General features: G+C 37.3%; 1 protein-coding gene across 15 annotated transcripts in view; it reads left to right on the top strand.

Moving 5' to 3' along the window:
* The window catches only part of ptprk (protein tyrosine phosphatase receptor type K), a 102,421-nt gene extending 87,262 nt beyond the window's left edge, over positions 1 to 15,159 (top strand). For 3 of the 15 annotated variants that reach the window (XM_008397408.2, XM_008397409.2, XM_008397403.2), the window contains 20 exons: positions 1,970 to 2,130; positions 2,538 to 2,573; positions 4,269 to 4,280; positions 4,603 to 4,790; positions 4,988 to 5,075; positions 5,519 to 5,664; positions 6,698 to 6,715; positions 7,207 to 7,243; positions 7,345 to 7,442; positions 7,659 to 7,775; positions 8,189 to 8,343; positions 8,639 to 8,774; positions 9,343 to 9,492; positions 10,092 to 10,265; positions 11,055 to 11,072; positions 11,669 to 11,800; positions 11,990 to 12,115; positions 12,222 to 12,385; positions 12,595 to 12,730; positions 12,882 to 15,159. In XM_008397408.2, the coding sequence (XP_008395630.1) occupies positions 1,970 to 2,130; positions 2,538 to 2,573; positions 4,269 to 4,280; positions 4,603 to 4,790; positions 4,988 to 5,075; positions 5,519 to 5,664; positions 6,698 to 6,715; positions 7,207 to 7,243; positions 7,345 to 7,442; positions 7,659 to 7,775; positions 8,189 to 8,343; positions 8,639 to 8,774; positions 9,343 to 9,492; positions 10,092 to 10,265; positions 11,055 to 11,072; positions 11,669 to 11,800; positions 11,990 to 12,115; positions 12,222 to 12,385; positions 12,595 to 12,730; positions 12,882 to 12,935 (2,146 nt within the window). In that variant the 3' untranslated portion in view covers positions 12,936 to 15,159. The remainder of the gene's footprint in view (positions 1 to 1,969; positions 2,131 to 2,537; positions 2,574 to 4,268; positions 4,281 to 4,602; positions 4,791 to 4,987; positions 5,076 to 5,518; positions 5,665 to 6,697; positions 6,716 to 7,206; positions 7,244 to 7,344; positions 7,443 to 7,658; positions 7,776 to 8,188; positions 8,344 to 8,638; positions 8,775 to 9,342; positions 9,493 to 10,091; positions 10,266 to 11,054; positions 11,073 to 11,668; positions 11,801 to 11,989; positions 12,116 to 12,221; positions 12,386 to 12,594; positions 12,731 to 12,881) is intronic. The other 12 variants (XM_008397421.2, XM_008397418.2, XM_008397412.2 and 9 more) reach the window with 11 other exon arrangements.
* Positions 15,160 to 15,389: the final 230 nt, after the last annotated feature.

Raw genomic sequence — 15,389 nt, 5'->3', positions numbered from 1 at the left:
ATAAATTATTTTTTTTATTTTATTTTTTTTTTAAGCAAATCGCGCTGGTGCTTTTAAAGAAAGAAATTACAATTACATGAATGTTGAATCTCTAGCAGTGCTAGAATGTATAAAAAGGACTAAAATGATTGAGAATTGACCTTGCCCCTGGTGTCCTCTACATGCTCCAAAGTTGCTCCGAAGCAGGCGTAAAGTCAGCGATAAACTGGGACAACACTGGCCTAAGAGTGTTAATTGAAAAAAGAATGCTGCACTTGTGACTGGTAGCTCTTTGTGTGCATGTAGTCATGTGGTCATCCATCTGTTCATCAAGTCACAGGTATCACAATAAAACTCCTCGGCGTTTGGATTTCAGCAAACTGGCTTCCTTTGCGGGACTTTGTGTTGGTAGCTCCTAATGGCTCTCTTTCTGTTGTCGTGGGTTCTTCGCTCTTTGTTTGTCATTGTCTGTAACTCGCTGCGACCAAAACGCATCCAGAAACAGTAATTGGTGGAAAAAAAATATCGAAACGTTTGACATGTGTTTCATCGCTGCAGCCTGAAACATTGACTGTAACAAACTGAATCAGTAACATTATTATTATTATTATTATTATTATTATTATTATTATTATTATTCAACTGCACAGAATTTAATCACAAACTCAAAATGATGCAAATGTGATATGTTCATTCTATTTTGATATAGTCATCAATTCTTTTTCTGATGACTGTCATCTGACAATCTTAAATTGTTCTTGACTTTTATTTCCGTTAACTTAATTCACTTTTACATATTTATTGTTAGTAAAAGAATTACAAGTTTTTTTGTGTAATATATGAACAATTACAATTTGTATGTAAATATTACTACGTAATGAAAAAAAATTGCTAAAATCATTTTTACTTTTGTAATCTAAGTGAGACAAAACTACGTATGTTCATACATACAGTGTAAGGTACATAACAATGTCAACGTCAGTAGCTGGGTATGTAATATAAATTATACTATGAGCATCTTTCCTCTCAAGTTCTTATTCTTCCATGTGAGTTCAAGAGGAATAAAAACACAAACAGCCAAACCTGGTCATTATTCCAATTTCTACTTTTGCTAAATTTCCGAGTCTCTGTTTTTGATCTTAAAGGTTAACCTGGTGTATTGTGGAAAATAACTGAGATAGATTTGTACGATCAGATAGAAGAACAACAACTTTCCTCCAAAACATGTTAAAGCTTCGTCTATCAAACAATGAAAATTGTCACTGGGTTGAACTTTTAGTTAACCTGTCATTTGTTGTTTTTTGTTTTATTTCTTAAGCAGCATTTTTTTCCCAGTCATACTTTTATAAGAACATACATAATGTTCATTGAGAGCATATTAAACTAGTCAACTACCAGTTGGAAGATAACTTCTTTTTGCTGCATTGGGGTGCCAAATATGATAATAAAGGCTAAAAATTGTACAGTACTGTATTTGCTTTATAAAAGATCACACAAAATTAAAGTTTTTTTTGTTTTGTTTTGTTTTTTTTCCTATGGGCTTTAAAAAAATGGGATGCTAAGGCATTTAACGACATACTCTCTCATCAAAAAACTGATTTAAGGTGAACATGTTTTCCTTTATTTTTTGGAAAATAACCAACTTCAATGAGGATTTTCTGTGGTTTCCATGGGAGGTTCTTTCCCAGTTCTTCTCTTTCTGACCCTTTAATTTGACTCCTACTGTCCTTGCTTGGTCTTTCCTCTCTTCTTCCTTGCTTTTATTCTGCTCCCTGCTTCTTTTCGTGTTTCCCCTCAGCACTGGCTCTAAACTCTGCATCTTGGATTAGCAGCAAGCAGCCCCCGCCCCCCTGTCTAATTAGGACATCCTGTATAACCATTTAATATATCTAAATCTTTTTTTTTTTTTTTTTATGCTGAGGTCTGCAGACACATTGCTGCTCTGTAATTGTTAGTAATGACTGACCGGGTTTTCTTGTTCTTCAAACAGGAAACTGGCTAAAAAGCGAAAGGATGCCATTGGAACAACGAGACAGGAAATGACACACATGGTGAATGCAATGGACCGCAGCTATGCAGATCAGTCCACTCTGCACGGAGAGGATCCAATGGCTGTGACATTCATGGACTCCCATAACTACAACAACAGATGTAGGTTTTTAAACTTTGTCTTCTTTGAAACTGCCAAGTTTCTCATCTATCTATTTTTCTTTCACTGTCTATGCCAGTCCAGGGTTGTAATTCTAAAAGTTAGAAGTTGTGTCCAGAATAAAAAATTATATCAACACATCCATAAATATCGGAATTACATGCTGATCTAGCTGATCTGTGTAATGTATACTTTTCAATTTCTACACCAAATTACTAAAAGGAATTAACTTTTCAGTTATAGTTGAGATCTAAGTTAAATGTTGAATAACTTGCTGTGACTAAATAGTGGTTCCATATGTTTATATAAGAGAAACCTCAGTTCAAGTAGGTGGAGAATAATTCAACCCTCAGAGACGTTGAAAAGTCAGACATTTTAAATTACTTTCACACCTTGTTTCCTTCCTTAGTGCCCAACGATCCTCTGGTTCCTACTGCAGTGTTAGGTGAGACTTTGGAAGTTATTGACTGTCCCATTTATCGACCAACATTTTACCCTTTAGAAATCACCGACTGTTGTCATCCATCCCATATGCTTGTTGCCCTGACATCTTTGTCCCTGTGCACCATTAATTAGCTGTTGGACGTAGTTAAATTCTCCCTTAAAAAAGAAATGCTCCATACTTAAACATCTGCCATTTATCCTTTTGTCCCTGATAGGTTGATTTATTCAAAATTTACATCCTGAAAATATTTTTATTCTTTATACCGAAGGTCAATTAGTATTAGACCTATGTAAGTTTTTTTCATATTGGAGAATCATATAAACAACATAATTGTCAAAGTTAGTGTGAAATGTCAAAGATAAAAAGAGCCTCATGGTCATCTTTTATGTGATTCGACACCTATCACCAATTTGTATTTGGCCAGCAGCCAAACACTTCAGTCATTATTCGGGGTTCATGTTCAATCATTTCCAGCTCCAAACACGGTTTCTGCTCCCCCGCTGAGAGATATTGATATTCACAGTAATTACCAGCTATCTTCCTTGGAAATCTTTCTACATCCACAAAAAGACCACTTTGTACTCAAAAACGGACAAAAATGTATCACGAAAATTACAGCAGAATAAATCTGTGACACCTCTGTGTCTTTGTTTGAAAGGTTACTGCTCAGTGAATTTCCTGAGCGCCTTTTATAGATGCAACTCTCCGGTGTTATTTTGGTCTAAAAGTCTTAAATTATGAAATCTGTAGCTTTTTTTCCCAATGTGGGTGTTGCTGCAGCTGTGGCATCGCACTCCCAGTGTGCTTGTTTGTGCGGCGTTGACACTGTCGCATGATGTGCCGTTCTGACATAACCTTAAGGCCTCTACTACCACAATGCCACCAAACTGTGTTAATTAACTGGTCCATTGCCTCTAATGTGGAGTGAAGGGCGCAGTTCCAATCTGTCTTAGCCAATCAAGTCACAGTGGAGGATGAAGTAGCAGGAAGTAGTAAATTAAGACACACTGTCAGGTCAGGTTTACTGTAAACTGGCTGGACGACAGCTTAACTAAACTTTAACAGTCAGTAATGAGCTAACATGTCCTCAGAGTAGAGAAAAGCATCCGTTAGATTAAATAAACAGTGCCTGCTAATAAACAAGAGCTGAAGATGTGTTGCGATGTCTCACTAATCCAATATGTTGCATTAGCAATATCTCGGATTGCTAATCTAATATTTTAGCAATCCAAGATATTATTAATGGCTTTAATAATGTAAAGCCGTTATTAAGTCATTACCACCTGTTTTCGCTCCTAGATGTTTTACAAAATCAGCTGTTGAGATCAATTCATTTCTCAGTAACTCTGTACTTTACAATCTTCAAAGTCAAATCGGAGTATCGATGCCAAGAAATAAACCCAGAAAAATGAATGTACTCTAAGTAGGTTTCAGAGCTTTATATGAAATGAAAAGTTAATTAAGCACATTTCCACTAGGTGGCACTGTAGTGGCGTTCAAGCAAAAGGACACGTTTTTTCAATATGTTTCCAGTTTGAACATTATTTTGCATGTTATAATTTTTCATTCTTGTATCATCCATTGTGCATAGATTTGTGAACTTCTTGCAAGCAGATCAGAATTTAATCTGAATGACTAAGAAAGTCTGAATGAACTCTGTTGCTCTTTTTCCTTTTATGCTGCATTTACATGTAGTTCCAATCACAGGTGAGTAAATAAGGAAAAAATGGACCATGTTTGTTTGTTGTTTGGTTTAAGGAAATTGGTTTCTTACATCAGAATAAAGTGTCATACTTAATAGAGCAATTTTAAATTTTAGATATGTAATTCTTTGTATTTTTCTTCGTGTTCCTTTTTCTGACACCTATCTTTAGATAACTTTAAATAACCTATCTTGCATCAAAATGAATCAAAAACAAATCCTTCTAGGAATCGTAACGTAGAAATTATAAAGCCATGTGTTTGATTTTTCAAAATCTAGCTTCTGTTAACTTTCTTTTTTTTTTTGGCTCTTTCTCTCTGCTTGCAGATGAAAACCACAGTGCTTCTGCAGCCGAGAATAGCAGACTTCTGGATGTTCCTCGCTATCACTGTGAAGGAACAGAGTCTCCTTATCAGACAGGACAGCTGCACCCTGCCATCAGAGTGGCTGACCTTCTGCAGCACATCAACCTCATGAAAACATCTGACAGCTATGGCTTCAAGGAGGAATATGAAGTAATACTGTTAACTATTCAGTCCAAGAACCGCAAACAATTTTACGGTCTAATAGAAATGATGAGAATTTGCAAGTATTAAGAAAGCCAAGAATTCACTTCATTTTTTTTTATGCTGTGCACTTGTATGTTATCCAGTTTTATTATATTTGATGATGCATACGTTGTAAACTTTCCTTTCTGTTGTTTGTGATTCAGAGTTTCTTTGAGGGCCAGTCAGCAACTTGGGATGTGGCAAAGAAAGAGCAGAATCGGACTAAAAATCGCTATGGAAACATTATAGCTTGTAAGTATGCAAAATTCATTTCTGTACCTTTAGGAACACACATTACAAATTTGTGAGGATGAAATAAAGAAATATTAAGTGACAAGGACTAAGAACACGTCTTTGGATTTTGAATTAGTTGAATTGAGCAAAATCTTGACCTGAGTCTTTGGTTTTGACTGGTTTGAAAAACTAAGAGCTTAGTTTTTAAGCTATTCATTTTTAAAGAGCTTAAAAAACAAAAATTGCTTTAGTCCTTCTGCACTGTCATTTTTCAGTTAAAATCTGATGTTTAGCCCAGAATGGCTTCAATTTCCAATTTGGTTTCAAAATTATGAACCAAAATAACAAACACTACAAAGTCCTAATGAAATACTGTCTCTGTTTCCTAATTCTTGTTGCTGTAAATTTAATTTAAAATAGATTTTACTCAAACAATGCAATTTCTTCTTATCTTTCTCTAGATGATCATTCAAGGGTTATTCTGCAGCCCATTGAAGACGACCCGTCCTCCGACTACATCAACGCTAACTACATCGATGTAAGTGGAAACACATCGAATGCTACTATTGGCTCCCAACGAAACCAACGAAACCACACTCCCTCGCTCGTATGTCAGGCCTATATACCTTTATTGCGTCTATCAGTCATCCATCAAACCATTTTATGCATCCAGCAGTGCCAAAATCACCCCACACATGCAGTTTCTGTGTTTTTCAAAGATGCTTGTTCTTTTGTCTTATTTCAAGATTAGTTCATCCATTAACACATCCTTTCTACACATAACAGAGGACAATTTTGCCATTATTTAGATGTAAAATGTTTAATCATTGGTGCACGGGTGGGAAATGTGAACGACGATATACATACATAGGGATGTGATGTAGCTGGTTTAAGAAAAAAAAAAACTTTATCTTTATGCCCTTTAATTAAAGAATAAAAATAGTAAAATGTCGGAACTTGTGGGGTTTAGATGTGAATAGTGACATTGGTTGTTTTTGAGAACCTTGGACAAATCCAGGTTACGCATTTTCAGGTTTTAGTATTTGACCTTTCCAAAGCTAACCAAATGCAACTAGCTTCTATGTACTCACAGCTTCTCATGCCACACTTATTGAAACACGTAAACCCGATTCAGAAACATTATATTCAACGTGTAAACAGATGAACTTGCATTATTCATATTCAATTTCTTTTCAGTCATCTGCTGGTCCATTTAACTGTTGCTTGGTAGCATGGTTAGCATCTGTCAGTCATTTCCATCTTTTACTTCTTTTTTTTTCCAGTTCTTGCTTCTACACCTGTGTATGTCTTTTAATCATGTCATGCTTTTACAATGCTTACAGCATGCCTTTCTGTACTATAATTTACTCTCATTTACATGCATGCAATAGCTAAAAAGAAACAGAAATTAGTTTGAATAGTATAGACACTCTCCAACCCTTCCTGATGCAGCTAACTTGGCTGTTGCAGTGTCTTTTCTATTCAGTCTAATTTGCACTCTTAGATCCACTATTTGGCATGTTTATGGTCTTCCATTATGTCAATACAGCTTTTTTTTCTGATTGACACCCACTGACATTGTTGTGCTTTCTTTCTTTCCTTCCTCCACTTGTTCTTTCTGCCTGTGGCTTGGGCTGTAGATTTGGCTGTACAGGGATGTAAGTATCACTGTAGATTCTTTCATTCACGCCCCTCAGCCTTTTTCACACCAGTCCACCTACACATCCATGCATTGAACTGTCCTGATGTGCATCAAAAGACGATGCAGATCCTTGAGTTGCTGGGGCTTCTGCTGCATGAAAGATTTCGCTTCATCTTGCCCACCTGCCATCTTTCTTCAGATCTTTGTGTATCTTGAAACTTTGTGCGTTGCCCCCAATTTTTCACGCGTTTTCAGGTTTGATAGGTGTGCATGACATGTACAGTTGTGTTGTAACAACATAGCAAAGTAATAATTAGATGTAAAACTAATATAAAAGACATCCAGCCCCTTACACTATTGCTCAGCTGCAGAAAAAAGAAAACCAAAGTCTTGTCAAGGCAGTGAGAAATATTTCTCCTCCTACATTTCCAGCCAATTAAAACAAAGGTTTGTGGTAAATAATCCAAATATTATCATAACATATTGACCCCAGTGTTGTGCTTTCAGGGATATCAGAGACCAAGCCACTACATAGCTACTCAAGGTAAGATAGAGAAACAATTTAAGTTCCTGTTTTTCATGAGATTGATGTCTGTTCACAAAACATATTATTTTATTTTAAAGAAATGTTGTGTCTGTGTCTAGGTCCTGTTCATGAGACGGTCTATGATTTCTGGAGGATGGTGTGGCAGGAACAGTCGGCTTGCATTGTTATGGTAACCAATCTGGTGGAGGTTGGAAGGGTAAGTTGCTCTTTTTTTTGTTTATCATGTGTAGCAAGGTTACGTTATTTGAAAATGCCTTGTTTTGTTCTTTACACACAAATCTTTAGCAGCATAAAATGTATTTTTTTTCCAACACTAGAATCAAATCTATTTATTTTAGCAATCTAAACCTTATCACGTGGAGTGTGGTTTTTGTCATTTCTAACATAATCTTGATGTTTGCTTTTTTTCCAGGTTAAGTGCTACAAGTACTGGCCGGATGACGCTGAGGTGTATGGAGACTTCAAAGTGACTTTTGTGGAGGTGGAGCCCTTGGCTGAATATGTGGTCCGCACTTTCACCCTGGAGAGGGTAAGTCATGCTTTACCTTCTTCATTCCAATTTGAAATTATGAGCTTCTATGATGTTATTAGACACTTTTCACTTTTTGTTATGTGTAACTTTTACTGTAAAATGTTTAAAAGTGACAATTTGAGAAGAAAACAGTGTGTTTTAAGTTTTTGGGAACGGATTTAAAACTTAAACCAGACTTTACAAAATTTTTAACAGTGAAACTAATCTCCTGAATGTATTATCTTGCCTACTTTGTTTCAAAATTCTATCTGCATTCTATTGAAAACACAAATATATTTTTTTAATATGGTCATTTGTATGAAATTCAACACTCAGTGGCACCATGGATCTATGTTTAATAGCTCTAAGAAAAAACTTCCTGTGTCTTGTTGCTTCTTCTACACTAACAAAGCCTATTTGTTTTCGTTCAGCGTGGCTTCAATGAGGTGCGAGAGGTCAAGCAATTCCACTTCACTGGCTGGCCTGATCACGGCGTTCCGTATCACGCCACTGGACTACTTTCCTTCATCCGCAGAGTCAAAATGTCCAACCCTCCGTCCGCCGGGCCAATAGTGGTTCACTGCAGGTATTTATGCAGCTTTTTACATAGTAAACATTACAATGCTGGCCACACTTATTGACAACCATGGTAAAGATTAACCTTTTATGATAGTGATACAATCTGATTTACTTCCTGAACTTTTTTTGTGTTAGATTATGCTTCTGCAATAAAAGAGGAAATAATTTTACGCATTTCTACAATGAGGGCCAATAAGTAGGTCTAAGCATTGAATCTAGAATGCCTTCTGGACTTGTAGAGATTAAAATGAATATTGGTTTTGACATTTTAAATATACAACTTACCATCCATCTCCCTGCAGTGCCGGAGCAGGGCGCACAGGCTGTTTCATTGTGATTGACATCATGTTGGACATGGCGGAGAGAGAAGGAGTCGTCGACATCTACAACTGTGTAAAAGCTCTCCGCTCCAGGAGGATCAACATGGTACAGACTGAGGTGACTGCATTACCCATCCTCCATCTGCATCCTCTCCTTAGATTAGACAGAAGAAAACCCTCACCTTCAGAATCAGCCATCAGCATGGCACAGATGGCTAAGCTGTAGGTAGATATCTAACATTTTCATACACAAGTCACCTCATCACAGTCAGAACGTAAATATGGTTAAATTCTGACCAAAGGTGTCTGGAATAAAGCTTTTCTTTATTCTAAAATCAGATTTACCGCAGACAGTTTGCTTCTTCAGCGTCAGCCTGTTTTAGTCCAGCAGGCTCAGATTCTGTCATATCTTAGAGGGTTCATCTGTTATCAGCTTAAAAAGTTTCAAATATGCAATTTTCTATGCAGATTGACACAAAAGTAAGAAAAGCCACGACATAATTTCATTTCATCTCATCCATACATCCATTTTCCATGAGTCTTCACTTCACATACAGCGTCTTCATCCTCACTTTCACCTTTACTTCAACTTTTTCTTGTCTTATATGTGTGGGTGTTTCACTTTTGCAGTATTTATTATGTCTTTCCTGTTTTAAATATTTAACTGTGGTTTGAATCTCGAACAGGAGCAGTATATCTTCATCCACGATGCCATCCTAGAGGCTTGTCTATGCGGAGAGACAGCAATACCAGTCTGTGAGTTCAAAGCAGCGTATTATGAGTTGATTCGCATCGACTCCCAGACCAACTCATCACACCTGAAGGATGAGTTCCAGGTAAACTGGGAACTTTTTGCTTTTAATGACAGACCTTTTAAGTTTTCGCTGTGTTTGTTTAGAAACATGAGGTGAAGTTAGTTTTTTTTTTTTTAGGAGGAAGAGTTGTGGATCAAGTAAACATTTGTTTCATCTATTATTTGTATTCTTAGGAACCGGGTTGATTTTAATGACCCATGTAAGAATTTAGTATTGTGTTTATAGTTCTGCTTCTTAAAGCATCCTTAATTTTCTTCTCATAATTTTCTTATTTTTTATTTTTCAACTGTCTTGCTGGGAAAGTAGTAACTTCCACGTTACAAATCTGAACAAATAAAGCAGTAATTGATGACAAATTGTCACCTAATGTTGTGAAATGATAAAAGTTTAAAATATATGAATAAACTTGTTTGTGTTCACATGCTTAGATTAGGTTGTTAAATAACAACAAACATTGAAAACCGGGTCCAACTTGTTTGTCCAGAGGACATTTAACAGTCAGAGGCTCAACAACAAGAAAAAAAAAAACTTCTTTATAAACAGTTCATTTTCCGCAATACTTATACTTGCACGTACCTGCATTTTAACGATGTGTACTAAGTTTTTCTCTTTGTTGCCAGACGTTAAACTCAGTGACTCCGCAGCCTCAGTCAGAAGACTGCAGCATTGCACTGTTGCCTAGAAACCAAGATAAGAACCGCTTTATGGATGGCCTTCCTCCTGATAGATGCCTGCCCTTTCTCATCACAATAGACGGAGAAAGCAGCAATTACATCAATGCTGCTTTGATGGATGTAAGTCGATGCCTTATCAAATGCACATGTAGTACAGGAAGGTTGTGTTATTTTCAACTAATGTAGCAGGAGTAGTTTGGGACATGGTGTGGTCTTTTCATAAGACATCAATGTGTAAAAACTGAAGAGATGTGTTGCTTTTAACACAACGATTAAGAAAAGTAACAACACATCTTTATGTGATGTATTATTCTGTCCCAAACTGCAGTCATTTTTTTTCTGTTGAAAATGATACTGACTTTTAAAAGACTACAGAGTTTATTTTAAAAAAAAAAACCCTGAAATATTTGCATATATTTTCTACAGATATACACACACAGACTCCCCCTTCCTGTTTGTGTGATGCTGTGTTTGTGGTTTTAGCAGCAGAAGGCTAGAGACAAATCCAGGTTCTAAAAAGACCGACCACTAGCTTCTCTGGCCACCACAAAAAAAATAAAATAAAATAATTGATTGCTCTGGCAACGGTTGACATGGCTGTTTCAAACGTACCATCAGCTAAAATACAACAACATTGGTTCTGCAGAAATGTAAGGATGAGATCAGTTTATTTGATCGTTTTCAATTGGTCAGAGGCACAAAAACCACAGTAAGGGGTGGGTTGTAGGTATGTCAGTAGTTTCTGTCATTAATAAATTGAAATACAAGCATGTTTTTCTTGATAGAAATGTGGCTTCTCTCCAGCAAAGCTGTTGGAGGACAAAATGCCGCAGCCAGTGTAAAACTAATGAGATTCAGATGTTTATATTTCAAATTTAGTCACTTACCTCTGGCCTCTCTCTAACCAAGCTGTCAGAAGAGTTCCAGGTAACGGGATATGACTTCAAATCTCCGATACTGGATTTGTTTCATGGCTTCGGTGTTGTTCAGCAACCGGTTTCGTGTTTTACTCACAGACTTTCATTGCGACACTAGAATCTTATCACTATCATCATTTCTTACCCACCAAAGTCATTCATGCCTCTGTTCCACGTGTAATCGCTCATTCTCATCCAGACTAATGTTGGGCTCATTTAAGTCTCAGTTCAGTAAGTTCATCATGTCAGTAGCAGTAATAGTCAGTTACATGTCAGTGCAGCTGGCATTTTCACATTTTCTTCTGTGATCTTTGTTCAAGTGTACCTGCTGAACTAACTGAACAGAAGGCTAACTGAGTCCTTTAAATGTAAATAGCACATCTGGTCTAAATGCGTCTGCATGCTCCCGACCCGCCGCATGATCACCTGACCAGACATTCCCCGTTTTATGATGCTTCTGCTCCATCTCACACACTGTGCTGCTTGTATTGTGTGTGGAAGAGAGAACAGCAGAGAGATGTCAGGGACGGATGTCTGATAATGCTGTGTCTTCTTTTTCTGGGGAAAGAAACATTTCAAATAATCAGTTTTGTCTCTGGCCTGCAGAGCTACCGGCAACCTGCGGCATTCATCGTTACCCAGCATCCTTTGCCCAGTACAGTTAAAGACTTTTGGCGACTAGTTTATGACTATGGCTGTACCAGTCTGGTGATGCTGAATGAGATCGACTTGGCTCAGGTAAAGCACTTTTTGATTATAGTAAATGCCCAACAAACTGCATGTATTTGTTCAACCACACTAACAACATTAGAATAATAGAGGAAAAAATCCTAATATTTAGCAGGAGAAGGGAAATTGTGTTCAGAAGTTCAAAAGATTTCTTAATTTTAATTGTTTTTATTTTTTCACATCTATGTTCATACATAGGGTTGTCCTCAGTACTGGCCAGAAGAGGGCATGCTGCGTTACGGTCCAGTCCAGGTTGAATGTATGTCTTGCTCGATGGACTGTGATGTCATTAGCAGACTCTTCAGGGTCTGTAACCTCACCAGGGTCAGTACGCTCATTTGATTCATGTTAACTGGGCTCAATATTTTTTGCCAAATTCCCCAGCAAACATCTGCTTATGTATGACAGTCTTTTTTTTTAAATGTTCCAGCCACAGGAGGGCTACCTAATGGTTCGTCAGTTCCAGTACCTCGGTTGGGCCGGACACAGAGACGTACCTGCATCCAAACGCTCCTTCCTGAAACTGATACTTCAGGTCGACCAGTGGCAGCGGGAGGGAGAGGAGGGAGAAGGAAGAACCATTGTGCATTGCCTGTAAGTTAACAGCACATCAAGTCCTTACACTTAGTTTTAAAAGGACAGGTTCGAGCTTACAGCAGTCAGATTTGGCGATTCTTCGGTGGGCAGGTGCTTCTTTTTTATAGCAAGCAGTAATTTGTGCCAGACACCATAAAAAGTGCCAACACCTGAAACATTTTGTGCAGTTTGTGAGGTCAGAATGTAATATTTTCTGTGTTTTGTAGAAATGGAGGTGGGCGTAGTGGCGTATTCTGTGCCAGTAGCATTGTGTGTGAGATGGCAAAAAGACAGAACGTGGTTGATGTGTTCCACGCCGTGAAGACTCTGAGAAACAGCAAACCCAACATGGTGGATACTCCCGTAAGTTGCTCTTATATTAGAATGTGATTAACCTACCAACGACCATCTGTATTAATTGTAGTCTTAATGCATTGCTTTGTTAATTTTTTTTATTAACTTGTTTTCCCACGCACTTTAAGCTTATTGAATATCTGTTTCCACTTTTCCACAGGAACAATATCGGTTCTGCTACGACCTGGCTCTCGAGTTCATCGAGTCGTCTTAAGAAGAGCAGAGAAGCTCACAGGAAAGTGAAGATCCTCTGTTCTGTTCTTGTATTTGATCTTATGCCTTTGCTTGGTCCTGATTCCCCTCTGTCGTGTTCTGTAGCATCAATTTATTTTTATTTTTTGGCTCGACAAACGGTGCAATCAAAGTCCGCTCTGTACAGTGTTGTTATAGGCAAAAGGAAACCTTCAGACTTTTAAACAAGAGCGAGATGACGAGGACTGCAGCAGAAGATGTTAATGCTTTTGAATCTTTATGCTTACGGTGCAGCGTTTTCAGTGCCAGCGGGCTGCTGTATGTTTTTGAGCTCCAATTTAAATGTCAAGTTTCTCGACCACGAACCCCTTCCCCATGAACTCGATGCTTTGTGTTGTTACAGCTGCAGTATTCAGTGTGAACTGTAGATGTCTCCCTTTCTTTGCGAAGCTGTAACCACATTTTTATTTTTTTTTGGGTTGAACTGCAAGTTAAAGTGGTGCCATGTTCCCATTTTCACGCCGATTTCCGAGTATTTCATCAGTGTTGAGTATCTCATCATGGTGATGTCTGAATATTTGCAGCCTGTAATTTTGTACCAGAACCAGAAACCTAATGTTACAGCCCAGCCAAACTCTGTGGATGTTTTTGTTTATTTCATGTTATCGTCAGGTCACAGTGAATTCTGAGGTTTAGCATCATGATCTTTCACCAATGTTGTTCCTATTTTAAATTGGTTACACAAAACTGTTTGATAACCGAATATAGATGAAGACTATTACCTTTGTATTAATACGAGTTTACACGTTTTATTTTTTCCATTTTGCTTCTTGTTGTATCATGTACTAGTCTACTGAATATAAATGCTGAAGTACTTTTTCTACCCCAAATTGTAAAATAGACCACTTTTCATCACAGTTATGTTTTGTTTTAGGGCTGGGCCCAATGCATTTTTAATTCATCCAGTTCACAAACAGAGCTTCACTTAAAAAAAAAAACACACATTTAGGCAGAATTTATTCAATCGGTTTCCTCTGTTTTAGAAAACAGATTTCTAGTTTTGCTTCCGTTTTGGGCCTGGAATGAATTGGAAGTGAACTGACCCCAGGCTCCATTTGTTCTGTGCACTGGTGGCCAACACTTTTTGTTTGAATACTATTATTTTGTAGCTGATGTTAATTCATAAGCCAAAGACTTTGTGTAAATATGTCTATACGGATGAAGCACATTGTTTGTATTTATTGTTTGTTTATTGCATTGCTTGTAAGAACAATCGTTTTTCATTCCACGTTTACTCCACCGACGGCGCTTCTTAAACTGCTCATGGAGACGAACGAGCCAGTCGTCTTCATGCGGAATCATGGGAGTATTTGTTGAGCCTGTCGTGGATCATCATGTCGGATATCACATCTGATCAGTTTTGAGTCCATGAAGAAGAGTTTGAGAATCCCGGACGAAAGCTGTGTATTAAAGCTTTAGGAGTAGTATTCAGTATTTAGGTGAAATCCACTAGTATTGTCTTTGTTTTCTTTTTGAGATTTTTCTGTAAAGTTACTGTTTTGTTTTTCTTTTGTGTAAAAAAACCCACTTTTCTGTTTGTGGTCAGTAGAACATCGGTGCGTTTCAGTGTTCCTGGATGATGGCCTGCATCCTGATAAGTCGGGACGAGCTGCTTGCCTCCATCCTTATGTCCTGTTTAGTGTTCTCGCTGAACATACAGGGAGCCATGTGAACAGGCGTAGTGGAAGAAACGTGGAGAGCGGTAATACGTGTACATTTATTGTGCCTAATCATTTACATTTCCAAACTGAAACAAGCATTTTTTGACATTGACCTCCAATGCGTTCTTACGGACGATCAGTGTTTTCAGTTCCTTGAACCTGCATTCATTGTGTTTAATCCATGAAAATGCTTCTCTTGAGGCTTTACGAGCTAAACAGATTGAACTTTATTGTAAATAAAAGATCAGACGTTCCACCCTGTTTCTGAAAGCAACGATGGGTTCAGTTTAAGAACATTTGTTCTATTGTAGATAAAACAAAAAATGTAAGAATAAACATTTGTGCTCAAAAAATGCTGTGGGTGAACACCAGCCTTCACTTTTCTTTTTCTACAGATTTCTGATTGGACCCAAAAAAATTGCAGGAAATTTAAAGATGCATATCCATACTTTTTTGTTTTTAAATATGTATTATTGGTGTTTTTTGAAAGTATGTACAATACAAAAATAAACCTTAATTATTCAACTTTGGGGACACTGAGTAAAAAAAAAAAGGGACAGTTTTTTTTTTCTTAGGAAGTTGTTGCCCCAAAGAAGAGAGAAAGAAGCTGGTGTCTGGATGAGAGGCCAGTTTAAGTATGACGTCAATATTCATGGTTCATAATTATTCTTGTCTGTAATGTTTGGCTTCTTTGCTGTAATAAAAAAAACTGTTCTTTAACTAAAACCTTTGGGTTTAATATTATCTTCTGATTA

This window comes from Poecilia reticulata, linkage group LG21 (assembly GCF_000633615.1).
Source record: "Poecilia reticulata strain Guanapo linkage group LG21, Guppy_female_1.0+MT, whole genome shotgun sequence".
In the NCBI taxonomy this organism is placed as follows: Eukaryota; Metazoa; Chordata; class Actinopteri; order Cyprinodontiformes; family Poeciliidae; genus Poecilia; species Poecilia reticulata.
Note: the sequence above shows the minus strand (reverse complement) of the source record. Positions and strands in the feature narration are given on the sequence as shown.